The sequence below is a fragment of the Ammospiza caudacuta genome, chromosome 7, assembly GCF_027887145.1.
Source record: "Ammospiza caudacuta isolate bAmmCau1 chromosome 7, bAmmCau1.pri, whole genome shotgun sequence".
Lineage (NCBI taxonomy): Eukaryota > Metazoa > Chordata > Aves > Passeriformes > Passerellidae > Ammospiza > Ammospiza caudacuta.
In genome coordinates this window covers 46,164,644-46,190,480 of record NC_080599.1, presented here as the reverse complement: position 1 = coordinate 46,190,480, position 25,837 = coordinate 46,164,644, and the positions used below count along the sequence as shown (strand labels likewise).

Genomic DNA, 25,837 nt, shown 5'->3' with positions numbered 1-25,837 from the left:
TGAATACACTGCAATTGCTCCTGCTCCTTCTATCTGCCCAAGAACCTCCTCTCATTTCCAGAAGAACATGGGGATGACACAGGAGAGCCTCCAAAGGGAGAAGCTCACTCCTGCTGCCTTTCCCATTTCCCTCCTTTTCCTTCTCTCCTTTTCTGCTTTTATCTTTAATGCCTTATGCAGGCTGCCCTGGAGCAGAGGCTGGGCAGAGTTCCAGAATAAAGCAGGGATTGATTCCAAGGATCTCCTCCATGGATGCACCTTGGGCAGCACCAGAGCCCAGCCAGGGCTGCACCCAAGATGAACCAAAATGGCCCCAAAATGCACGAGCGGGCACGGGCTCTGTCCCTGGGATCAGCTCTGCTCCATTTGCACCTTGCAGTTCATTGTCCCATTCCAGCTTTAGCCCAGGCAGTCCCACCCTGCTTGTTTTTCTCTCTCCAGCCCACGGGGTTTGTGCTCCTGGGCTGAGATTTGGGTCATTTGTCCTTGGTGCCCAGCTGGAGCAGGAATTGTTTTGTCTCCCTGCTCTGTGCACAGAGCTCAGCATCCCTGAATGTGAACCCAGCCCCACACACTAAAGCAGCACAGAGTCTGAATAATATAAAATTTAAAACCTGAGGCATCATCTTCAGGCTCTGCCCCTCGAGGGAACTCAACCATCAATTTAGGAAGTGCATCTGAACAGGTTCCACTGAGGGCCAGACCTTTCCATCTGGGCTGCCTTGTCCAAAACAAAGATCTGCTCCATCCTTGTCCATGCAGAGCAGAGATTTCTCCCCAAACCCACCAGCTGGTGACTCAAGATCCCTGACACATTTATCCCACTGGCCAGAGTGCAGCTGTCAGTGACAAACACCAGGCACAGCACAGCTCCCACCCCTGGGTGCCAACCCATGGCCCAGTTAACAACATTTGCAATGCCTGTCAAAGAAACCCCTGTTTCTATTTCCAGGGCTCAAGGGGTGCAGTGGGCCCAGAAAAACGCCAAGTGAGGACAAAAGGTCTGGATGCTCTTGGCCAGCACCTTCTAAAGCAGCGCTTGCAGTTGTGCAAATCACTCAGGCTGGTTTGCTGCATCATCTGCCAAGATTTTTATAACTCTTGGAAGGGTTTTGGTGAGAAACATTTATTCAGTTTTCAAAATCACCAAGTCACTTCAGAGCAGGGAGATGAAGGCTCTCAATCGACTCTGCATCAAGGAGATTAGGATTTCTTGTGTTAAAAGAAAGGCAGGATTTACCAGGTTCCTGCAAAAGCCTCTTATGCTACAAAAAAGGGAGATGATGTCACTGGATCTGAATTTTTACCTAAACTCACATTAGATATTATGGTATTTTGCTTCCCTTTCAGCTTGAGCTTCACATGGTAAAACCAGGTGGGTCATTTTTAGCTGTCACTTTTTGATGACCTTGCTCATGTTGATACAATGGCCAAAACAAAATCTAATACCTGGCTGCTGACTTAATGCAATCAGTGCAATTTCCCTCTGTTCCTTCACCTCTCCCTGCCTGCTGCATGCACTGCAGAGGTTTCTCCAGAGCCAGTATTTTTAAAGCTGGGCTTAGCCCAGCTGTTCCCACATGGATTTAGCCCCTCCTGGTTCCTCAGCACCTCCAGCCAGCCAGGGCCACTGCTGGCCCTCAGGAAGTGAAGAAATCCCACCATGCTGTGATAATTTTGGCACCTTTTTGGGGCTGTGAAGAAATCCCACCATGCTGTGATAATTTTGGCACCTTTTTGGGGCTGCTCATGGACAGACCTCCTTAAAAACATTCCTGCTTTAACTCACATCTCCCCTAAGCCTCCTATGGCTCCTCCTCTGTTTCCAAAATACAAACCCTTCTTTCAGCAGTGCTGGATCCCCTCATGTGCAGCTTCCCCGTGGCCAAAGCCCCCCACAGCCTCACCCTGCTGTGATCCCCCCTTTTAGACATTGACACCCTAAATAGAATGGCAAAGCAGTTGATTTTCAGAAGGAAAACCCATTAAGAAGAAGTTTTTCAAGTCACTGTTCCTTGTTTCTCCCCCTGCAATGCTCCAGGTTTAACACCGAGAACTGGAGTCTGAGCAGAATGGGGGGGCACAGGGAGAGGGAAAAGGCCCTGCTCTGATTGAGAAATGAATTGTTGTCCTCGCTTCAGGTAAAAAGCAAGTGAAGCAGGAAATTGCTCTGTGTTTTCTTGGAGGGGAAAGCAACTCTCCTGTGGTTCTGCTGGAAGATAGGCAGAGATACAGTTTGGTTTCATTAGCTCGTTTTGATAGACAAAACAGCTGCACAAAATACATTCAGGCAGTTTTTGCAAGTCTTCAAACCAAAAATTTCTGGGCATCATCACTTGAGAAAGATATTCCAGATTTTTGGTGTGTCTTGGGAAGACACTCCTCCAGCAATAAATACATTAACCAGCTCTTCTGCTCCATCAGCATTTCAGCACTGAAAATGATGGGGATAAAATGTTGTGTTCCCCACCCTCAGCAGTGTCTGTGGGAGGATGAGCTCCATGTGCACATCTGTGCACCATCCCTGTGCTCTGCCCCTCACAGCTCCACTTTAAACAGGAATTTGTCACTAACCTGACTGTTCTGGGATGTTTTCTTTGATGACAGCCATGACCCAGCTCGCAATCTCCCAAGCTCAAGATGCACCAGGCCTTGGGCACACTTGGAAAAAAACCAAAAAAACAAAAAACAGCCCACAATGTACAATTTAAGTAGACATATAATATTTCATGCTCTCCTGGAGAGAATTATGTTTATATTCAGCACCACAAGTCCGTGAAGAAAGCCACAAGGAATGCTCAAAACGTGAACACTTGTATTTAGACAATACAAAAAGTGGATTTAGGCTTGTCCTGAAGGTTCCTCCTGGTTGCTGAATTTAGTATGAATCTCCCCCCTTGCAAACTGATGGCCAATTTACTCAGGAAAAAGAAACAAAACCCCCAAACTCTTTAGCAGACATTTGAAAAACCCTTCAGAGGCAAAATGCTGCAGAAAAGGGTGAATTTAACGCATATGGATCCAACTTAACAAAATACCCTCGCACCATCGGTTCCCAATTCTTAAATAGGTAAACTTTTGGCAAGGCACCAGCCCTGAATGGAAAAAGCAAGGAAATAATTAGCCTTTCCCCTGAAGAATGAAAGAAATCATGTGCAGAAACAGTGGTGGGGATGGCAGGGGGAAAGCCCTGGGGCAGATGCAGTTTGGAATAGAAATGGGTCTTCAGCATGCACTGATGGCACTCGTGGCCATCCCACCCCTGCCCATGGAAAAAGGCAGCTTCTCCCAGAATTTCAGGGTAAAATCCCTCCTGGAGGATGGGAAGCTGTGCAGGAACAGGTTTAAGCTGTCATTTTAGGTCAGCACAGCAAAGTCAAAGATTTACTTCAGTTTTGGTTTGTGTTGCCTCTCTTGTTTCCAAGTGTTTTTCTAACACAGCTGCATTTTGAAATAAATGCCTAAATACTAAATGTGCCTTTGTGTTCCTGCTTCATATCATCCAATTCCTAGAAACACACAGAGAAGTGACTTTAAATGAACCTCCCAGTTATTTCCAATGAAATTCCCGTCTCAGTAATCAGCTGGAGCTGTCCTGTGTATGGTAAATAGCACTTCAGGATAATTACCTTGCACAGTGTCAGTAACTGCAATTCAATATCTCAGAATGTATTCTGTACTCACCTTAAGTGTAGTGGCAACAGTCTCTTGTGAGGCATTTCTCATATCCTCCCCATTTACAGACAAAATCTGATCTCCTTGAATTAATCTTCCATCTAGGTCTGCAGCTCCTCCTTTAACAATGTCAGAGATAAACACTCCACTTCCATTTCTAACAATGCAAGAAGCATATGGCTAATTACACAATCCAATATTCTTTGGGAGACCAATTTAGATTACTTGCATTTAAGAGACATTAAAAGAAACCTGTGAGCAGAGGAAGAACCAGTTTTACACCCCATTCAGCTGTGTAAAAAATCGATGACTTTTAAAACCGCAGCACGTTTTGCTAATATTTAATGCTGTCTTTCCCCTTGAACTGCTACTTCTGACTGTAGGATACAGAAAGATTTATGGAAAACACCATTTATATGAATAGGATTGGTCTATAATGGAGTTAAACTATCTCCTGATGGGTTAGTGGTGGAGCTGGCAGGGTTAGGTTAAAGGTTGGACTCAGTGATCTTGGTGGGCTTTTCCACCCTGAATGATTCTGTGGTGTGAGCTGGTGCCAGATCTGGCATTTTTTCATCTTTCTCCTGAAGCACACAACATTTCCCACCCTGAATTATACCTGGGTACCATTTAACAAATTTCAGCAATTGGGCTCTTTCTAAGGAGGGGATCCCCACCATGAAGAATTCAGGGGTAGCACAGGAAGTTCAGCTCAGAAGCAAAGGGAGGAGGGCTGGAGACTGTGATTACCATCTGCAGGGTAATTTACATAATCTAAATTAATTACCCACCCCACAATCTGCGCACAACACCTGGGTTAAACACTGCCACCCAAAAACTGCTGCAGAAACTCTGCTGACCACGGGCAGTCAGGATAACGACACGGTGCTTTGTAATTGCAGAAGTAAATTATTTCTGGCAATGCAGGATGGCAACTCCAACGCTGAACAAGTGTCATGCCATAAATCTCTTTTAGCAAAGGAAGATTAAAACTATCAGTGCTCTGGTTTGAGTGATCTAATAGCAGTGGTTTAGAGATGTATCAGGAAAAAGCCACATTTTATTAGGCTGCTGTTGCTTCCCACTGTATTCCTCTCCATAATTCCCTGACACAAGGGTGGAACCAGGACAGGACAGGAGGAAACGGCCTCAGGGGAGGTTTGGGCTGGACATCAGGAGGAATTTCTTCATGCAAAGGGTGGTCAGACATTGGCAGGGGCTGCCCAGGAAGGTTTGGAGTGCCCAACGCTGCAGGTGTCCAGGGAAGCACTGGAGGTGGCACCCAGAGCTCTGGGTGGGTGACATCGGTCAGAGGTTGGGCTAGATGACCTTGGAGGGCTTTTCCAGTCTCACTGGTTCTGTATCTCAGGTTCTGTTCTGCAAACTGTTCTCTGCAGTGTGGCACAGCCCCCTGAGCTGCTCAGGGCTTGGGTCTAACTCAGCCTCCCACCCTCCATTGGGCTTGGTCTCTTTGAAATGAGCATGAGCTCAATCTAACTCACAAATCCTTCTGCAAGGAGGTAGGGTAGGTTTATCCCCCAGTTTAGAAACCAGAAAAGTCATGGTTAGGGCCTGCAAAGCCCTGAGACACAGCTACCCTGATGGCATAGGAGAGTGAGCCCCCAGTTCTGAGTGGGATCCCCTCTCTGTGCCCGGAGCATCCCTGGGCAGCCACAGCCTCCAGTTCTCAGCTCTGTTCTGACACAGCAGCCAGAACCACGGCCCCATCCCATCCTGGGAGACATTTACATATAAAATTCTGCTCCTTATGCAGTTTTTCCCCTTTATTTCACATTCCATAATGTCTACAGTTTTTTTGCACATCAAGATCCCAAATATTCCCCACTGGGAGCGCTGTCAGACCAGAGACACTCTTACCGTTTCCCAGCTATGCTGAGCCCCAGCCCTCTGCCCGTTTTCTTTTGGATATCCACAGAGAAAATCTCCAGGTTTTCCTCATCCTTGTAGTGTGCCTCGTTCCTGTACACCACCAGCTGCACCTTCTGGGGCGTCTGCCGGAGGGCAGTGATGGCCTCCTCGTGGCTGGCGCTGCGCAGATCGATCCCGTTCACCTGCAACCAGCAGCGTTTGCTTTCCCCATGACACGGATAAATGATCCTTTCATCACACCCTGCCCCTGGGTGACAGCCCACATTTGTCAATCTGACACCCCTTGGTGCTCTAATTGAGAGTTCCCATTCCCAGAGGGAGATCCTGGGTTTCCTGTGGAGTGTGAGCTCGGAGCTTTGTGCCTCTGCCTGCAGTAAGTCCCAACAATCAGAACATTTGGGATTGGAAGTTTTGGGTGTTCTTCCCTTATTTTTAACCTCAAGCCTTTGGAACCTCAAGCAATGCTTCTTTCTCCAGCTACACAAAGTGAGACCTTTGAGCTCCCTGTGCATCTCAGTACTCAGATCCCTTCTCCCACAGCTCGGTAATATCATCAAGATCAAAACAGGGAATCAGAAGCACCAGCAAATAAATGGCCCCAGAGAATCCCAGCAAACAAATGGCCACAGAGAATCCCAGGCAGGATGTATTCAGTGGTGATTTTCCTTTTTTCCCAATAGATGGCACACCAGACCGCTGCTGGAGCAGCCAGCTACACTTCTCTTACCAAAACTTGAGGAGGTTTCAGCATTTTAGTAATGTCAGACAGAACAAGAAGTTCTGCTTAAATGTTCCATTAAAAAAACCCTATTGCAAGGAGAAACTTAATCTGATTTTGCCAAGCCTGATCCACAAGTGCCCTTTAAGGTGTTTGCCAATATTTTGTCAACTAAATCATCTTTTATTTCTTCATACCAAAACGTATCAATACTTAGACATTTCTGAAGTCTCTTTAGGAAGCAGCATGAAGTTCAACAGAATAACCACAAATGTAAATCTACTTCCATGAGTTTTAAGGCTATGAAAATATTTCTCAGAATTTCTAGATATGCAAAACTACAATCGTATCTAATTTTACATTAAGATAATTAAGGCCAATCTTTTTTCCCTATATTCTTTTGTACCAACTTTGCACACATTTATTTATAAGTGCATTGATATTCTTTCCTCGACACAGGCATCAACGTGTGCTTTATCACCCTAATCTGAAACTAATTCAGCCATCTTTTTGATTAATACAGCTTTTAAAAGCTGAAATAATAACAATATTATGGCTCACAAACATTAGCACTTTCCTGTTTGGCCAGAGAAGAATTAATTAACCTGCTCCATTCTTACCCCCTAATTACTGTGCTCTGTTAATACCCCGTTATTTATAAAACCAAAACAACACTGGGCCTCCACGCTAACAAAAATATTTGCAGTGCAAGAGCTGTAAAGACAACTCCCCAAGTACCCCTTGCTATTTTCCTAACCCTACACACCGAGGCCTTAATGGCCATGCTGGGAATTTGTCCTGAGCTGACAGCAGAGCTGCAAAGCAGCTGCTCTGAACCCCTGCCTGACGCAGGTTTCATTTGCAGACTAGCACTTCTCTCTTAACCCTTTCCCTCCACATTTTCCCTGCTTGTCTGGGGGAAAAACACCACATTTAATCCCAGCAGCCATTCCCAAGCTGAATGGAGTGTGGCCTGGGGGAGCTGGGAGGGATGCAGGGATGCTCACAGGGATGCAGGGAGGGATGCTCACAGAAAACTCAAGCACCTGTCCAGGGGGCTCAAAGACCTCAGCACAGAAGCCAAGACCCCTGTGCCTTTGATTAGCCCTTAGAAAAAACAATTGCCAACCTTTTATAAAGAATTACAAACCATGAAAGTTTAAGTAGAATGTCAGTGAATTTATCACAGGGGTGAAAAAATAGATTTTTAAAGTTTTTAGAATGAAGGTTCAAAAAGCAAGATTGAAGAATCTAAGTGTGGCCAGCCTTTCTCCTTCTTCTTGGCCTCCATCTTCTGCTGTGATGGTGGCACTTTTAGATTGGTTTAGAATAGAAGCTCACTGCCCAACATAAGTGACAAGTATTAAAAAGTAATTGTAAATATTGTACACGTAGTTTTTAGTATAAAAAGATAACACCACCCAAAAGCAAGCAGAGTGCCTCTAACTGTCTTGCTGAGCAGACCTCAGCAAGACAAGAGAAAGAATTTTATAATAAAGAACAATAAACAACCTTAAGACTGAAAAATGAAAAGCTCTGACTCCTTTTTCGAGTGCCAAGCAAAGAAAGGAGACTCTCTAATGTTTCTCAGAGTCTGTGTGGTGATGCTGACAGGGATACTGGCAGGGATGCTCCAGCCACCTTCTCCTGCTCACCCCACGTTATCCCAGCTCAATATTTGGATTTCAGGCAGAGCAGAGATACAGGAGTGGTGCTGGAAGAGCAGGGCTCCGAATGAAAGATTAAAGAGATGAATAATACCAAGCTATTGGACATGACAGCTGAACTATGTAATTCAAGAACTGCCTTGCTCAATTAAATTTAATGTATTCTCAATTTGTACCTTCAGTTTATATGAATATATAAGGAAATATGAATTTTTCAGGATGTTCTTAGTGACAGAAGGGAAGCCTTGAGAATGGATCCTCTTCAACCTACAAGGGAGCTCTGTTGAACTGAAAACAAGTCTCCACAACCAAACACAGACACAGAGAACGTCATTTACCTCCAGAATCTGATCACCAGCCCACAGTCTGCCATCTCGGGCTGCCGCCCCTTCTTCATAAACTTCATGGATCACTATGGCATCCTGTGGGAAGAAGGCAGAGGCATGAACCCTGCTTCCCCAACAGCCCCAAACTGGCCACCACGACCCACCCCACACTCCCCACCAGCTCCACAGGCAAAAACACAGCACTCCAAGCCAGGAGAAGCAAGACTGTAACACAGGATTTTCAAATTTTCAGTGTTTTGGGATAAGAAAGCGACTCTTGTAATCAAAAACTGGTATAAAGGTACAAAGGATTTTGTTCCCCACTTCAGGGCAGTCTTGTCTAGAGCTTCTTCCATCATTTTTATGCATTGGCACCAGCAGCACATGAACTCAGTGTGAACTGTAGTATTAATATAGTCTACTTTTAATGATATTATTTAAAACCAGATTCTTTGGAGCTATGAATATTTTTAGGGACTTGGCATAGACCTCGGCTTTAAGCAAGAGCTGAATGCCTTGTGGTAAATAGCACTGGTTAAATCTGTAAGAAATGAAATCCAGAAGAAAGGAACAATGGCAAATGTTAGTTTATTACTGAGGTTGGAAAATGTAGGCAGTGGCAGATGTAGCTTCAGGGAAGGTTTCATGATTTAATCTTACTGCCAGCAATAGATGTCCCCAAAGAAAAAGCATTACAAAGAACACACTGTTCTCTTGCTGGTGCTTTCCCTTTGCATTGTTCTGGTTTGTTTGTTTCTTTTTTTTTTTTCTTTTTGTTTAAAAAAATATATATATAGGTGAGCATCCTGTTACAGAGCTTCAGCTTGCAGGATGGGATGCTCCTGTTTGTGTGCCAAACCTGCTCCTCTCTCAGCAGCACCAGCAAACCCTCAGCCTCAGAGCTGGCTCTGGGCAAACACCTGGTGATGTTTAATTCCACATGTAGGTCCTGGATAACCCAAGCTCAAATACCCCAACAGGAGCAAGCCAAAGAGGAGCTTTCCCACAGAGCTCCCAAGGAAAGCTGGAGCATGGGAATCCCACTGTGGGATGGAGCAGGGGCAGGGAATTGCTGCTGGGGTGGGAAAAGTTTGGAGCTCTCCAAGTCTGGAGAACACTCCTGGGTACATCTCTCATCAACAATTCTCCCCTTGCTCCATGATCCTTTCCCAGCACAGAGACAAAAACCAGAACAAAACTCCAAAGCCCTTCAGGTAACGCTCAGATCACGACACTGAGAGCACAATTCCCTTTTATTCCCACTACAGCTCATTTAATGATGGGGACTTGCAGGAGCACAGCACCACTGCCACAGGTTCCCTCTGATCCATGGACACCAGTCCCTGAAAAAAGCCTGGGGGATTGCAAACACAAATGGATTACAGCTGATACAAGAGTTCCAGATGGGGGAGAAGGAGATTTCAATCTGCACAAATGAAGGGGAAACACTGTGAGCTGTGTAGCAAGTAATTAAGAAAATCAAAAGAGTGGTTTCATTAAAAAATAAAATAAAATACAGATATATACACACCCCCCTGGCCACTGCAGGGTTTTTTTTGCAGTAGCTGAAGCAATAAATACTAACAGAATAGAGCAACACAGGCATGTCCATCCTCTCCCTGTTGTGGGGTTTTGGTTGGTTGGTTTGGGGTTCAGGTATTTTCCACCTTTGTTTTACAAATGATGGTGTTACTCCAAAGCAGTGCAAGAGACTTTATTCTGGGAGAAGTGGCCAATGAGAGAACACAAAATATTGACCAGCTTGTGAAGGCACATCATTCACACCAAAGCAGTGGATGGCCAGGAGGTTTGGCAGAAAACTGGCAGTGTGACCATGGAATAGCACACTGGGCATGTACACAGGATGGTCAAATTAAACCTTTTCAGACTGGATTTAATCTCATGTTTCCTAACCTCTGAGCAAGAACCCTTCAATCACATTTTTTAAAGTTTGTTTTCCATCTGTGGTTGCTTTTAAAACATCCACCAACCTGGAGTTAGCAGCTTTTCCCAGCACTGCTTTATTAAATGTAAAACTGCACATACCGAAGGCTCAGACCCAGGAACCACCAAGTGTTATCAGCTTGGCTAATCTGCATCATCTATTTGAAAAGGCAACACTTCAGTGCTACACTGTGGTTCCTGCATGTGTGAGAAGCCAGACCCAGGAGTAAAAATACACATGGCATGAAAAGGTACATTCCTGCTCGCTCTGTGCCTACCCTGCAGAAGGAAACATCTCGTTGATCTGCCAAAACACTGTTTTTCTTAAGCAGGGTTTTTTTTAAAGTAGTGTAGCTGAACCAGGCTTATCAAATCGATTAAAAACAGAACACAGCAACGTGTCCATGATGCACAGTAAAGATTTCTGAATAGTCCACAGGCATAAATGTCAGTTTTAGTTTTCCTGAGCTTATGAAGCATGGCAAACATCTCTTTCCTCTGATACTCCTGGGATCAGCTCAAAGCACTTAACCCAGAAGTAATTTTTTTTCCACTGGATCTAGTGGGATCTGGAAAAGACTCTGTTAGTTTTGATCATCCATGACAAATCACTAAAACCAAACTACTGATGCTAGTGAATGTTTTAAATAATTATCAATATTTTAAAGGAGTTTATGCAGTGATGAATGTCATACTCCAGCCATCTAACCAAGCTGCAATGACTCTATCAACAGGCATGGATTGAAGCTGGAACACCCCTCTCAGTCCCTCTGAAAAAAACCAGAATCTATTATGACTGAAACAATACATTTATTTAAAGGATGGCTTTTGGTTTCTGGACATCTGCAGCTCCTGTTCAAATTAAACGTGTGCTTGATATCAAAGCTCAAAATCAATCAGTCAAGAGGGATGGAGAGAAAGTGGCGTCAATGTTCATCTAGAGGCTGTGAATTCATGGTGGCTCTGGACAGATTTCCCCATCTGTCCCCACCTCCTTTCACCACCAGTTTCATACAGATTATGGCTCTCCATGGTGGAGCTTGGCAGAGTCACAAAAACCCTTCGCGCAGGAGGGGAAATAAAAACACTCCCGTATCAAGAACACACTTGTTTAAAAAAAGATACCCAGCTGCTGAAAGCACATACTTCATAAAGTTTACAAATCCATTCAACAAACTGGGGCTTTAATCTTTGTATATTTTGACAGAGCACAGTCTGGGAGCATTACACAAATGGGGAATTAATGCAGAGCTGAGCAGCTCTTGTCTGGGATGGAAGGATGCGGAATATGAGCTGGGCCATGCAAACTGTGCTTCTCCATGCTAAACAAAGTCCACCCTGGCAGGTGTAAACTGAGACTGCCCAACCATGAAAACACTGAAAAAACCACAGATGTGAAGGGAATTTCCCTGTTCTGCTGAAATGACCATCCTGGGCTCGAAAATGTTGGTGCTGAAGGGCCTGCAGCCCAAGGAGATGGACTGAATGCACTGACAGAGCACTGCGTGGCCACAGACATCACCTGCAAGCCAGAAATATTGCAAATATTTCCCAAATATTGCAAAAGTACAGCTGGTTGGGATATGATGTGCCCCAAACCTGGCAAGAAGCAGGAGTGGTCACCAAAGAAAAGGGATTCAGTAGGGTTCAGGCTGGAGCTGTGGGACAGGCACAGCCCTCACCAGCAGAGCATTGCTGTGACTGAGAACTGCACAGCTGTGGGGCAAAGAGAAGGCACAGGAGGCATAAAACGAGGGTTTGGCTGTGGAAGTGAAGGCAGAAAAGCAGGAGAAGCTCATGGAGCCTCTTGGTCAACACCTCCAAGAGCGAAGCTGGTGCAGAGTGAACAACAAACAGCGAGGGCAAGGGGCCTGACAGAAATTAGCACCCACCTCTGGAAAATAAAGCTGGTACCACGTGCACAGCATGGTCTGCACTGCACTGCCCTTCATCTGAGGAGAGGAAGAACCCTGAGCTCCCAGGGAGATGGATCTCAACTCCTCCCCCAGGCCGAGGATGTTTTTCTGCCTGATTTGTAACGATGCAGAGACCCGTGAGGGGAAGAATATCACACTCAGCCCTCAGCAAAGGGCACAGACAGGCATGTTAACTCTGAGCATTAAATTCAGCCAGATTGACAGCTTAATCTTTGTATCTTAAATGTCAAGAACTGGTATGGCAGAGACCCCAGGCAAGGACCACGGAGCGCTGCCCTGGCTGAGCCTTTGGGAGGAAGGTGGTGAAGTCAGCATCCTGTTCAGGAAAATCACTGACCAAGTGATCCTTAAAAGCCTGCAGGAGCATAAACCATGGTGAGAAAGCCTCACAAGCTGCTGGCTTTAGGCTTGGGCTGCTCACATGTTTCCTGCAAGTTTGCAGCTCCTGAGCCAGTCTGTCGCAGACAACTTTTATAAAAAAATCCTTTCCTTAGGATTTTTCCTCCTGAGAAGCTGAGAGGCCTCAGGAACAAAATGTAAACATTGATTATCTGTTGCTGTGGAATGCAACAGGTGCATGTGTGATTGGTCTCTGTGGTTGTTTCTAATTGATGGCCAAGCACAGTCAGCTGGCTCAGACTCTCTGTCCCAGACAGAAGCTTTTGTTATCATTCCTTTCTATTCTTAGCCAGCCTTCTGATGAAAACCTTTTCTTCTATTCTTTTAGTATAGTTTTAATGTAATATATATAATAAATATATATAATAAAATAATAAATCAGCCTTCTGAAACATGGAGTCAGATCCTCGTCTCTTCCCTCATCCAAGAACCCCTGTGAACACTGTCACACCAGTCTGTCCTGTGTTTCTTTCCTACTGTGCAGCTGCTCTTGAGCAGGACAAGAAGCAGCTTTCAACTGGAAAGCCACTGAAAATCAGCCCCCAGGATGTTACTGGGAATGCTGGGCATGGAGGGTGAGGGAGGAACAGGACACAGATATACAGGAGGCACAAATATTAAGTGCCAAGGGTATTTTGATGAAGTTGCACTATGTGATAAAGATCGATCAGGGTGCAAAAGGGGTGATTTCAAAAGAAGTGGAGCAGACAGATCTCCATATTCCTGGTGCTGGCTGGATTTGACAAGGAAGAAGGTCCAGATTGTGGTAAAGAGATTTCCTGCAGAGCCCTGAACACACCAAGTCCTACTGCTTGAACTGAGCTGAACTTTGGGCTTGTCTTTGTGGAGGTGTTTCAGTCCCTGAGCTCCAGCCAGGACCTGGGCAGCACCAAAGGCACCTGGAAAAGGGAGGTGAACCATTCCCCACTGAGGACTGCAACAACCAGCACAGAATGAACCCTACACCAACCATAACCACACGCTTGGTGCAGGGAATGGTGATTTCTGCACTTCTCCTGAGGAAGACAGAAAGTAAACTACAGATAAAACCACGCTCTGGAAAAGATGTTTTTCTGATTTAGTTGACAAGTTGTGTTTTCCCAGGCTAATACATTTCCAACTGATTTCCTACATAGCTACAAATGTTGCACTAAATTAGCATTATTGAGGGTAATAACACTGCAAGGGGCTTTGCTGAGTGCAGGATCAGGGATTTATCTCTTTTCCAGAGCAAGCACAATACTGTTGGTTATTTCCTTTTCAACTTCTTCAATACTTTGTCCAGACTAGTCAAATTGTAAAAAATTCATTTTTTACAGCCTGGTTCCCAGATAAAAGCAGAAATTAACTGGTTGCACAGTGAGTTCCACTGGAGAATTAACCCCATGCAGGAGCCTCTCAGTAGTTAAAATAAACTCAGCTGCTGGTTACTTGCAGGCAGAGGAAATGACAACAGCAATGTTATGATCTCTGATCTTCCATTTGCAGCTCCAAATGGAATCTCCATAAGATAACTTTCCAGCAAGGGAGGGTGAAGGTCAGGCCCAAGCAAAGCACCTGACATCTCCTCAGAGGGGTTTATCTCATGCAAACTCCTCCTCCTGGCACCGCAGGGTTTTGCCACTGCTGGCAAGCACAAACCATTAGCAGGCACCCCAAATCCTCAGGCAAGCAGTGCTGCAGTAAAACAGGCTGCAGAATGTAAAAACCTATTACTGTGTTAATGCAGAAATGCTCCACGTTGCACGAGACCCAGAGCCTGCCCTGCTCAAGGTCACAGCAAAGGGTCTGTTTCCCATTTAAGAACAAGCCCCTGCAAGAGGTGGTGTTCACTTGCCAACTTTCATAAAAAAGATTAATCCACAATATCAATATGAATATAATTTTTCTTACTAAAATACAGATTTATTTTAAGGAAGTGGATAGTATTTGTATTACATTTTATAGGCCCCTATAGTTACATCTGGTCCTTATTTATTTAAATTTTATTCAGCTTGCATAATATTTTTGCTTACAGTTATATTCTCTAAGATCAGAAAAGCTAAAACCTGAAAATTCAATGGCACTATTCATTAACATTCCTTCTCTCTGCAGTCATAGACATTTGCAAGCTCTCCTTTGATTCTGAAATAATAAAACTAAGGTAATAAGATGTTTAGTGTAAAAATATATGACTTAAGTCAGAATGATAGAAAGAGCTATGTTCCTGTGAATCACATGCCAAAGCAAACCAAAGTTTTTCAAAAAGTATACATGCTCATTTTAGAGGGAATAATAAAGCACAGGATGACATATTAAAACCTTAACTCTCTCACTCTCATTATTTTATTAAGTTACCAAAAAGAAAAAAAAAAGGAGAGTTTGCAGTGTACAGAGCACAGCACAGGTTATAAAGAATGCATGAGGTCCAGGAAGCCAAGAGCCAGGGGTTTCACCAGCAGCAGCCAGGATCCTCCTGAAGCCCATCCTGACAGGTCCTGCTGCTTTTGGATATTGTCAGCCTCGATTTTATGCTTGATTTCCATTCCTGGAAGGCAGCAGCTCCTCCAAGCAAGGCCCTGCTACTCAAGCAAGCCCTACCATCAGCTAAACCCTTGCCAAAGAGCCATCAAAGCCATGATTTGCAGAACTTAGTGCCCTAATTCCCTTTTGTGACAGCTCATGTACAGAGCAGCTTGGGTTTGTCATGCCCCTGTGAGCCAGTGTCCTCCCGGAACGATGATGGATCCACCAGCTCCACCTCAGCATCACCCAGGCAGGAGTCAGAGCCACCCCTCACAACCTCAGGCTAACTGCATTTACCACTCTGCCATTAAAACATTCCCTTCTGGCTTAGGAGTGTGGGGTTTAGGAGGGGTTGCATTTCTGCCTCTCCCTCTGTGATACCCAAACCACGATTAAACACCCAGGGCTGCCATTCCCCTTTCCCATCCCACTGTTCCATGCGCTGTGTGGGGGATTGAACAGCAGCAGCAGCAGCATCTTACAGCCCTCATATTGCTGGGGCCTCCCCAGAGGGCAATATCCCCCTTCTCATTTGTAGTTACAAGGTGAGCACATTTCAGCAGAACGCTCTCAGTCCTCGCTGCACTGAGCAATCACTCAGAGCTGTCTGGCTATACCCAATGAAGATATTTCTGCCTGGATTTAAACATAACTGAGGTGGGGAGGGTGGGATGAAAGCTCAGCCGAGGGAGGAGCAGCTCAGTGACACACAGCAGCCCCAGAGCCCTCGTGCTCAGGTAGGGCCCCACAAAGCTGAGCACAAAGCTGAGCTCTAGGCTTGGCTTTGGAGCAGGAGCAGCCTGCTTTTGGCAGCACGGAGCCCTCACAGGGTAATTAGCCCTCACAGGGTAATTATCCCTCTCAGCTCCAGGGGCAAACACCGGGGCTTGAACAGCTGCAGCTCCAAGTCACAGTTTTCCTGATTATTCCCTTGCCCTTCCTGAACAGATGGGGTTTATTCAAGGGATGACTCACCTGGACTGACAGAATGAATCTAAATATTCTTCTGTCAAACTGCAGCCCACCCTCAGGAAGCTCACAGAAAAGCCTCTGGGCTCACCCAGGTGATCAGGGAACCTTTTTGCTCCCCAGCTCTCACCAGCTCCTGTTAGCTGAGCACAGGAATATTCTGGTGTTTTTAATGTTCCAGCTTCGTGGATCACTTTATTTTACAGATGGAGTACCTTAAAGTTTCTTAATTGCCTTAAGAATGCTTTTTATTAAAGTCAGCTGAAAGCAAAAGTACAAAAAGAAAATTTACCACGTTCAAAGCAGACAAGCCAGTATAAAAAATCCTGCATAAGAGGTTTGATGTTGCTCACAACAAACACCACACAGCACAAAGTACATTTTTCTTCCTTTCTGTATGTAAGGCTGAGATAATGACCATCTCCACCTCCAGAGAGCCCTAAGTTACAGACCCTGCAATCTCCTTTTATACCTCTTCAGCAATTAGCTGGAGTGATTTCCAGCCCCAGCTGAGCCCCTGAGTCCTCCTCCCTCCCAGGTTCTCCAGCCCTGCCTGGAGGAACATCCCCAAACCAGCCTGGAAACTGCTGCATGCCCTCTGGCATGTCTGAGTGCCTCCATCGCCCAGGCAGAGTCAATAACCACCAGCACTCAACTCGACCATCACTGAATTATTCAGCTGGCAGCAGAGCAGGGCCCCCACCCTGCACAGAAAATGTTTGTGTCAGAGCAGTGCCTCCCTCTTCCATGGGCTGCCAGGAGTCAAATCCCTGAAAATTCACTTCTAGATGACAGAAAATCATTGTAAGTTATTAAATGGGCAGCACTCACCCACTCTGGGGTGATAATTTCAGAGAATCTGGGCTGGTTTGGGTTGGGAGGGACCTCAGAGCCCATCTCACTCTATCTCCTGCCATGGGACACCTTCCACAAGGCCGGGCTGATCTAACCCTGCCCAACACCCAGAGCCTCTCTGGACACAGCCCTCATCTCATCTGCATGAGCACAATTTAAAACAATCCCCTGATGCCCTGTTCTCTGAGGATTTAGGATGAAAATCTCCTGGGGAGCCTCAAATGTCATTTTGGGGATGTTTCTGAAAACATTTCTTTTTTTTTCCTCCCCCTTGTTTTAAATTCCCACTCTGAGGTTACTTTTACAAGTTTGATTGGACTACAACCAAAAAAATAAAGAATAAAAATCACAAACTGAAAGGTCTGTGCTCCAGCCAGCTCCACTCTGCACTTTAATTGCTTTAAAGCACAGGCCATGTGTTGTGCTCTCTCAGGGGTACGTGGGAAGGTGAAATGAAAGTGAGAGAAGAGGAAAAAAATACTTTATAAAACATCAGCACTTAGAGGGAAATGAAATAGAGCTGCTCCAGAGAAGATCAACAACATGAAGACAACTCCCAAGGACAAACTTTCCTTGGCCATGGCTTTGCTGCAAGCACATCCCTCCAGCAGAGCCCTGGTTCATAAAACATCACTGAGAGGGTTTGCAGCTTCAGGGGATGGACATCTCCTCACCAAAAAACCTTTCACAGGGGTTAAGACATCACTTTCCAACCTCCTGGACAAATTAACCTCCCTGCTCACAGGCTGTATTTTTCAAGTCTCTACTTGGTGATTCCTGATGAGATTCCTGAGGTTATGACTTAAAAGTTGCACTCCATATTTCATTTCCAAGCAGCCTGTCCCTGGCTGCCAGATTTATTATTCCAAAAGCTGGGCCTGCACATCTTGTGCTCCAGGAAGATATAAAATATTCTGAGAGAGCTTTCCCATCCCTTGTGAGCTGCTGTTGAGTACCCTCAGCTCTGCATTTTTAGATCAAGAACATTTTAGTGCAACATGGGTGAGGCCCTTACAGGCTTTGCCACGTCCATTTCAGACTTTACATGTTCTGAGCAGCATTCCTGGCTTTCCCCATGCTGATAAATTCTTTTTTAGATCCCAGGAGCTGCTGTTCATGTCCTTCAGGGGTTTGTGGGCACTTGTGCTGAAGCCAATGACAGGTCATGCTAATTCCTCCGCACTGCACCCAACAGCGAATCCTGGACACAGAATTTCTGCCACACGAGACCTCCAGGAGTGATGCACTCCTTTGATCTTGCCTTTTCTCAAACACAAAAGATGTCCCTGTGCGTAGCTGAGCTGAACCCAAATGACAGAGAGCGAGACACATCCACCACATCACTCAGCCCCACGGAGCTGCTCTGTAACATTTTCTCTCCAAGCCATGAAACTCAGAGACACAGGAACTTTCCAAAAGCCCTGAGCAGTATTTGCTTTTACTGCTCGTTATGTCACGTGAACGTGGTTTCAACTCTTTACAGAAGGTTTTCTGACTCCAGGGCAACTAAAAATATAAAAAAAAAAAAAAAGAGATAAAAAAAAAAAAAAAAGAAGAAAAAAAAGGAAGGCATCAAAGTAATTTGGAGAAGATCAGAAGACAGAAAAATGGAAGGGGGATGCAAGTGGAGGATCTTTAAGGTTTCCAACCCAAACTCTCCCAGGATTCTGGGATCCCACATCCCCTGGAGGAGAAGGGGCTGGTTTGGAGCAGGAAGAAGTGATGGAGAATCCCAGAGAGGGTCTGTGCACATGGCAAAGGACCAGGTTAGGCTGTGGTTTCCCAAATCACCTTGTTTCCTATGAAACACCATTCCTTGCCTTTCAATGAGCAGATCCAGAATTATGAGAAGAAACAGGGACTCATTTTGGGTAAGTTGAGGATCTGAAAAGTGGGGAGTTGGGCCTCCCTCCCTGCATGGTTTGTTACTGCACTCCAGTGCACAGACTTTTAAAATCAACTCCTAGGAGGACACTTTAATGAATAAACTAATGAAAGCATAATACTTAACCAAAACCATTTACTCAATTGAAAGACTAAAGCCCTTTGCATTTTTCTCATCTGCTCTGTACAGCAGTTATTTACAATTTTCATTTATTTGTATTAAAATCTCATTAAAGACACACACCATATTGGACCTGACAGACTGCCATGTATTATTTCCAAATTCCAGTTAAATGAAAAAGCAGGGAGATGACTTAACACTGAGCAACTTATTTGAATTTACTCAACACTGAGCTTGACAAAAAAAGGGGGGACTGGGGACAAAGCTGTGCAAGGCTGGAAAGAGTGAACACTAACCCAGCTCCATCTGCATGGGAAACAAAGGAATTCATCCCAGCTCTACACAACTGGAGACTGGGACCAAAACCTGACTTTTTCCAATTTCAGCTTTAATGCTGTAAAAGATCCAGCCCACACTCTGCAATAGAAAAGTTTCTTTTTCCTTTTGACTTCCTTTTTTTATTTTTTTTTTACTTTATTTTCTTCTGACTTTCCTTTCAAATATTTTTTTTTATTTTTATTTTTTTTTTTCCCCAGAAGAAGACTGCTACATTGCAACTGTCTGTACCTGCTGACACTTTGATGCTTAATGATGCACCACTGTGATATTTTGGGTAAAACCTGCATGTACCAGAGCAGTTCCACAGCCGAAGAGTCTCAGTGTCAGGGAATTTAGGAGACCCCAGCACAGACACCTCTGCAACAGAGACTTCTTTACTGAAATACCTGAATTTGACATTTAGAAACCCAATCTTGCTTCTTTTACACTGCAGCAAAGTCTCTCAGATGGGAAGTGGAGAGGAGAGAGCCAGAGCAGAGGCAGGGAGGGGTTTATGGGCTTCAGCATCACCAATTTGCTGAGCTCATGCTCAAACTAATATATTTTAATTCATCTGAAGATATTTTTTTTCAGAAACCAGCATATCCAGGAGGCAGATTAAGCCAAAAGGCAGAGAAAGCAATAAAAGATTACCTTTGGTTTACCCCTGTTCTGCAAGGGCTTTTGCTGGCAGGCAGATAAATCACAGTTTGTTTAAAGAGCTACTGAGCATTTCTGCTCTCAGGACAGAGCTGTTATCCTTGCTGAGACAGCTCCACCTCTGCAACATTAATTTCAGCCATTCCAACTCCTGATTCACAAAAGAAAGCACATTTGCAGCCTCTGACCACAGCAGCAAAGCTACTGAAACACCAACAATTTAAACAGGAGCATCACCTGATGCGACACAAGGCAAAATCACCAAGTTTTTACTGGAGCTTATAGCTGGCTTGTCCTCCCTGTCCTCAACAATTTATCAGAGCAATTACCTATTAAGGGCATTGCTATTTTCCATGTTTTCTCTCTTTCTGTCAGCATTAAACATGATTTTATAACAGAAACTCACCAGGGGAGTGTCCTTGCCCCCGACGATGCTGAGCCCCAGCCCTGAGCGGCCCTTGGAGATCTCTATGGTCATCTCCTGCCCTGGCACTATGGCACAGGTGGCTGGATCCACAGGCAGAGCAGTTGGGAAGACACCTGGGAACATCACAAGGGCAAGGAATCAGTCACACAGCGCAGCAAGAAAATGAGAACCAGCAAAGGAATGGCGCCACAACAGCTGATTTAGCTTTTTGTTTTGCTCTTCACCTTCATAAAATTGAACTAAAGGGCCACTCTGAGTCACTTCTGAAGTCTCTAAACCAGAGTGACTTCAGTTCTGGGGATAAATGCTGCCAGTAAAAGCCAGTGAGGACACCTAATTCAGTTTTCATCTCTGCAATTCTGATTATGATGGAAAGGGGTATTCCTTTCAGGAGAGATAAAACCATATTGCAGCACCATGGAATGAACAGCATGTCTCAAACTGTCTATTCCACTATTTCAATCAAAAACAAGATCATCTTTGTATGTAAAAGTCAAGAAAAACAAGTGAAGACACCTCCAAAAATTGTGATCTCCATCTCCTCTCAAAAATTGTGTCAGGAGAGAAAAATACAAACATGTTATAAAATGACTGAGAATAGGTCATTGGATGTTCAAAGAAACAAAACTTCAGCAGAAGTTATGTGGAAGACAAAATGAAAACACCCATTTTGGGTCAGGGTAGTAAAACTACACCATATTATGGCAAAATGTCTGGTTCCTACCACGGCTGGTGGCTTCTGGCTCTGGAGGGAGGTGAGGAGGTGCTGGCTCCAGGGGTGGCTCCTGGCAGCTCCCTGGGGCTGCTGTGGAAGGTTTGGGCTGCTTGACCTGGCTGAGGACCTAAAGGCAAAGCAGAAGGAGGAGAGATCAGTCATCAGTCCCCATGGTGTGGTGAGGGCACTGTCATCAGCTGTTGATCATTAAATCCTCCAAATCAACAGGAGGACAACAAGCAATTCCCACACATTTAAAGAGGAGCCAGTCATTTTTTACATTTCCATCAATGAAATTATTTTAATGTATTCCCAGTTAATCCCTTCCCCCCAAGAATCACTCAGTCTTTAACCAAACCAAGCCCTCAGAACCCTCCCCTGCTGGTTAACACAACGACACAGACATTTTCCTGGACACACACTTTCATGAACACTCCAGGAAAACACTCCACATACATTTTCTGGGAGCTGCTCCTCTGCCTCCTGCTCATCTGCCACCACTGGTGGGTCAGCTTTACACTTCACATCCTAAAAAGTCAAAAAAGACAACAAGACGTATTGAAAATGTCTCATTAGCTTCAATAAAATACCCTCCAAAACTCAGAATGATGGTTCTAGGGAAGTGCAGTGATGTTTTGGAGGGACAGGACACAGGGAATGGCTTCCAGAGGGATGGATGGGATATTGGGAAGGAATTCCTGGCTGGGCTGGAATTCCCAGATTTGCTGTGGCTGCCCCATCCCTGGCAGTGTCCAAGGCCAGGCTGGACACCCTGGGACAGGGGAAGGTGTCCCTGCCATGGCAGGGGTGGCACTGGGTGGGATTTGAAGTCTCTTCCAACCCAAACCAGTCTGGGATTTTAGGATTTCTCCATGTAAATCCATTTGTACCACCAAGCAAACCCCAAAACCTTAAACAAGGCAAAGCTGCTGTGAGCCCAGGGAGTATCAGGAGTTATTAAAATATCAGCAGTTATTACAATCCCAGCCCTGAGCTCTGAGGGCATGCAGGGCACAGCAGGGATTATCACAGATGCTCTGGAATGGCTGGGACAGCAATTCCCAGGCTGTGTGCAGGGACCCCTCAGTGCCCACAGCAGGAGGGCTCCCACTCATCTGCTTTCTCCTCCTCCTCATTTTTTGGCTCTCCTAAATAAAGCAACTGCTTCAAATGCACCCTCCAGCCCCATTACAAAGATCTCCAACAATGGTACTTCAATCACTGGCTCCACTTGCAGCCTAATTTATTTCTCTACCTTTGCAATACATGAAAAAATATTTTTATATCCTACTTTAACAATTGTTTCCAGACAGGTACAGTGCCCTCCCTTGTTAGCTCTTCACTTTGATCCAAGTAATAGTTATTTTTCTTATCACATATTAAAACCCCCTGATCAACAGCCTAGCTTGCAGAAAAACTAAGTGCCAACTTCCAAATATTACCTCAAACCTTTTTCAGATATTCAAAAGTTACTCTGCATCTCAGAAAGAATTTCTAATTAAGATGACAATTTCTACATTAAAAAAAGTAAACAGAATTGTTTCATCTTGGAAGTGCTGGCCTTGTTTGCTGGAGTTTTATTATGCTAAAAGATTCCAACCCCCACAGGATCTTTTCTTTCCCCCCTTGATTTTTTCTCCAAGCTTGCTGTAACTCTGCAACTGCAACTATTATCCAAAAGGATAACAGGAAAAAAAGATAAAGGGGTGATCTCATTGTATTATCAGAGGTGTCAGGGGAGGAATGGGAGACTGCTCTGTCATTTTCTGAGAGATTGTTTTAATGAGAAATGAAAAATTACTTCATACTTCCCTTTTTCATTGTGATACGTGACTAAAATCTGAGGCTTCATCTTGCACCACAAGCAAGCACCAGGCACCACCTTCACATCTCCCTGATCTTTTAACTGTGCTAGAGGAACCTGAGCAAAATGAGCACCAAATACACTCAGCATTTGTCAAAAGCCTGCAGCCCAACTGGTTTAATCAAATTCAACCCCTCAGCTCCATCCAAAAGCACTTTCACACAGCCCCTCCTCTTTGTCAGGGTTTCAAGGATTTGTTTTCTGTTTGTTGTGATTCAGATTATTGTCCCAAGTTCAAACCTTTAAAGGCAAATGAATCCATTCTCACAAACCATTTTCACTTTGTCAGATTAAATCTTCCAAGAGCATCTCAAAGCCCCCTCCATCAATTCTTTTCCAAGCACACCTTATAGAAAATCAGATTTCTTCAACCTTCCAGGAGGCCACCTAAACCCCAGCTAACAAACACACAGACTGTGCCTCACACTTCCACTGGCTCCAGTTCAGAAACAAAGTTGGTTTCCTTCCCCCTTCTTATCATCCAAGCCCACAATGATGGGGCTAAAGTTCCATTATAGAACTTTATAGCTTTTGAAGTGATGAAGTGACAACAAAGAGTATGTTGTGAGAGACTGACAAATTTATCAGCAACAGATGAACAGAGAACGATGTGAATTTTTTAACTTTCCTTTTATTACAGCTGTCACTTGGTGAGACATCCTGCCCATGCTTTGAGCTGTACATACTTGTGGGAGATCTCTGCTGATAAGCACATACTTTTTATTTACTCAGCAAACTTGATCTTACTTGTTGACTTTCACATTCCTGATTTCTCCTGACATGTTCCTGAGAAATTCAGTAACAATGGTGAAGGAGCACTGAGGCTCTGGTAGCAGCACCATGATGTGAAAAACAAGGCACTGTTTTCTTTTGCTTCACTAGAAGAGTGCAAGACAAATCTCCCTTCCCAAAAACATCAATTTCTGTTGTGCTGCACTGCAGAGTCAAAGTCTTAAAGCCAGTTAAGAAAAACCCTTTGGGCCAGAACCATCAGGACACTCCCAAAACTCAGACCCACTCAGAAATATTCACCTTGCTGTTTTAAAATCCTGGCTGAAAGAATGCTCTGAAATTATGGAACTGGCTTTTGCCATTATTTTTTAATCCATTTATTCCCCTAAACCAAGAGCTGGCCCAACTGAAGGCATTGTGAAATGAGCAGTTGGGTCTACAGGAATTACAACACTCTTCTAAGTGCAGGCCTTTGCCTTCCCTTACCTCTCTGCCATTGCTCTGTTTGGAACAACTCTTTTTCTTTCTTTTTACCTGGCTCCACAGTTCCCTTCTTTCTTGCTGCCAATATATTCTGGGTTTCCTGTGGTTCCAGAGGCATCTTCCCTCCACACCTACCTTGGATTGCTGCTATTTCTTTCTCCCTTTAAATTCACCCCTCCTCTAACACCACTCAAAGAGCTGCACAGCACCATGGCCTACACCAAAAGTTCACTTTTGTGTAACATATTTTGTGTGTTTTTATCTGGTTCAGTCTTTCAGCAATTTCTCCTATTACCTTGCGGTCCCTCTAAAATTTCTTGCCAAGTTGAGCAAGAGCTGCAATAAAACCAGGTGAGTGATACCTGCAAATACATCCAGGGAAAAATCTGATTTCTTTCTATTCCAACCCATCAGAGGAATCTGCACTGGGCTCCCAAACAGCAATAACTCAACCTTTTAGTGATCCATTAGGGACATAAATCAATCCATGGCTGATTAATTCTGATGCTTGAATAGCACATAACACTTCCTAACTCTTGGAATTTGCAGACTCATTAATTAAACGCTTACTAGCTGCAGAGCATTATGTATACTCAATTTATATCTGCAAATCCCAAGACACTCCTTGCAAGAGACATGATGGAGCAGGAAGAAAACATCTAAGAGGAAAAACACCCAGAAATGTCAGGTTTCCTTAGCTGAGGACACACAGCAAGTTCTGCACTCCTTGAGACTGGAGCAGGCAGCAAAAAACTCTCTCAGCAAATTCTGAGGTACCCCCAGCTTAGTCATGTTTAATGTTTTCCATTTTAAATTTCTAACACAGTGTCCAAAAAAACAAATCAGAGCTGCACCCTGAAGGACTTTCAGATTCCTGATAATGCATGATCCTGACCTACCAAACATCAAAAATCTCCATCTGTGCCAATGAGAAGTTCAGTATTTATTACAGTGCACACTGACAGAACCACATTAAAGCACAAGTTATGGCCTTAATGCACAAATCACTGAGAGCAACTCCATAGCTGTGCTATTCAGGAGGCAAGACTAGATTATGATAATAGACATCTTGGCCTTAGAATTTATGTGGCTATGAATAGAAATGAGAATATGATTTACAGACCAGGCTTTTTCTAAAGTTTGTCACACATGGATGGCAGGAGTGGAAACACAATCCCCTCACTCAACAAGAAGCCAAGAGAGGGCCCAATTGTTATGTGGAAACTCTTATCTTGGTATTTTAACAAGTTTTACTGAGTGCTCAGCTCATGAAAACAGGCTGGGTACATAAAGCTGAGTTTGATTCTGATTTTATATGTACTGGAGATTATTTGACAAAAGTGCTCCAACACTCCAATAAAAAGGCAGAGAAAACCAATCAAGCCCAGTGATCCCCCACATTCTGAACTCTAATCAACATTAAACATTGCCTCAAGTCACTCACAGCTTTGCTGGATTCCTCATCAGCCAAGCTTTTCATGACAACTTCCAAACTTGGGTCTTCCTCACCACCTGCAGGTTCAGTGCCACTGTGGTCCTGGAGAAAGGATTGACAACAGCTTTTAAACAGAGCTCTGGGCCCCAAAACAGCTAAACAGAAAAATCAGACAGTTTTACCCTTTTCTGTTTTATGTTTTAGATAAGGGGCAGCATGACAAGGTGGAAAGATCCACAATTAAAGCCTCCCAGTGGGCGAATGAGGGATGTAAGTCTGGGAAGGCAGACCTTGGTCCCACCTGGCTGACAAA

At 44.5% G+C, this 25,837-nt stretch overlaps 1 protein-coding gene across 2 annotated transcripts in view; it reads right to left on the bottom strand.

The window, feature by feature from the left end:
- PATJ (PATJ crumbs cell polarity complex component) overlaps positions 1–25,837 on the bottom strand; it is a 139,293-nt gene that overhangs the window by 14,249 nt on the left and 99,207 nt on the right. For both annotated transcript variants that reach the window (XM_058809089.1, XM_058809090.1), the window contains exons 29-36: positions 25,534–25,626; positions 21,467–21,538; positions 21,020–21,137; positions 20,275–20,408; positions 8,289–8,372; positions 5,554–5,747; positions 3,685–3,832; positions 2,575–2,661 (exon numbers count right to left, since the gene is read on the bottom strand). In XM_058809089.1, coding sequence (XP_058665072.1) covers positions 2,575–2,661; positions 3,685–3,832; positions 5,554–5,747; positions 8,289–8,372; positions 20,275–20,408; positions 21,020–21,137; positions 21,467–21,538; positions 25,534–25,626 — 930 coding nt within the window. The remainder of the gene's footprint in view (positions 1–2,574; positions 2,662–3,684; positions 3,833–5,553; positions 5,748–8,288; positions 8,373–20,274; positions 20,409–21,019; positions 21,138–21,466; positions 21,539–25,533; positions 25,627–25,837) is intronic.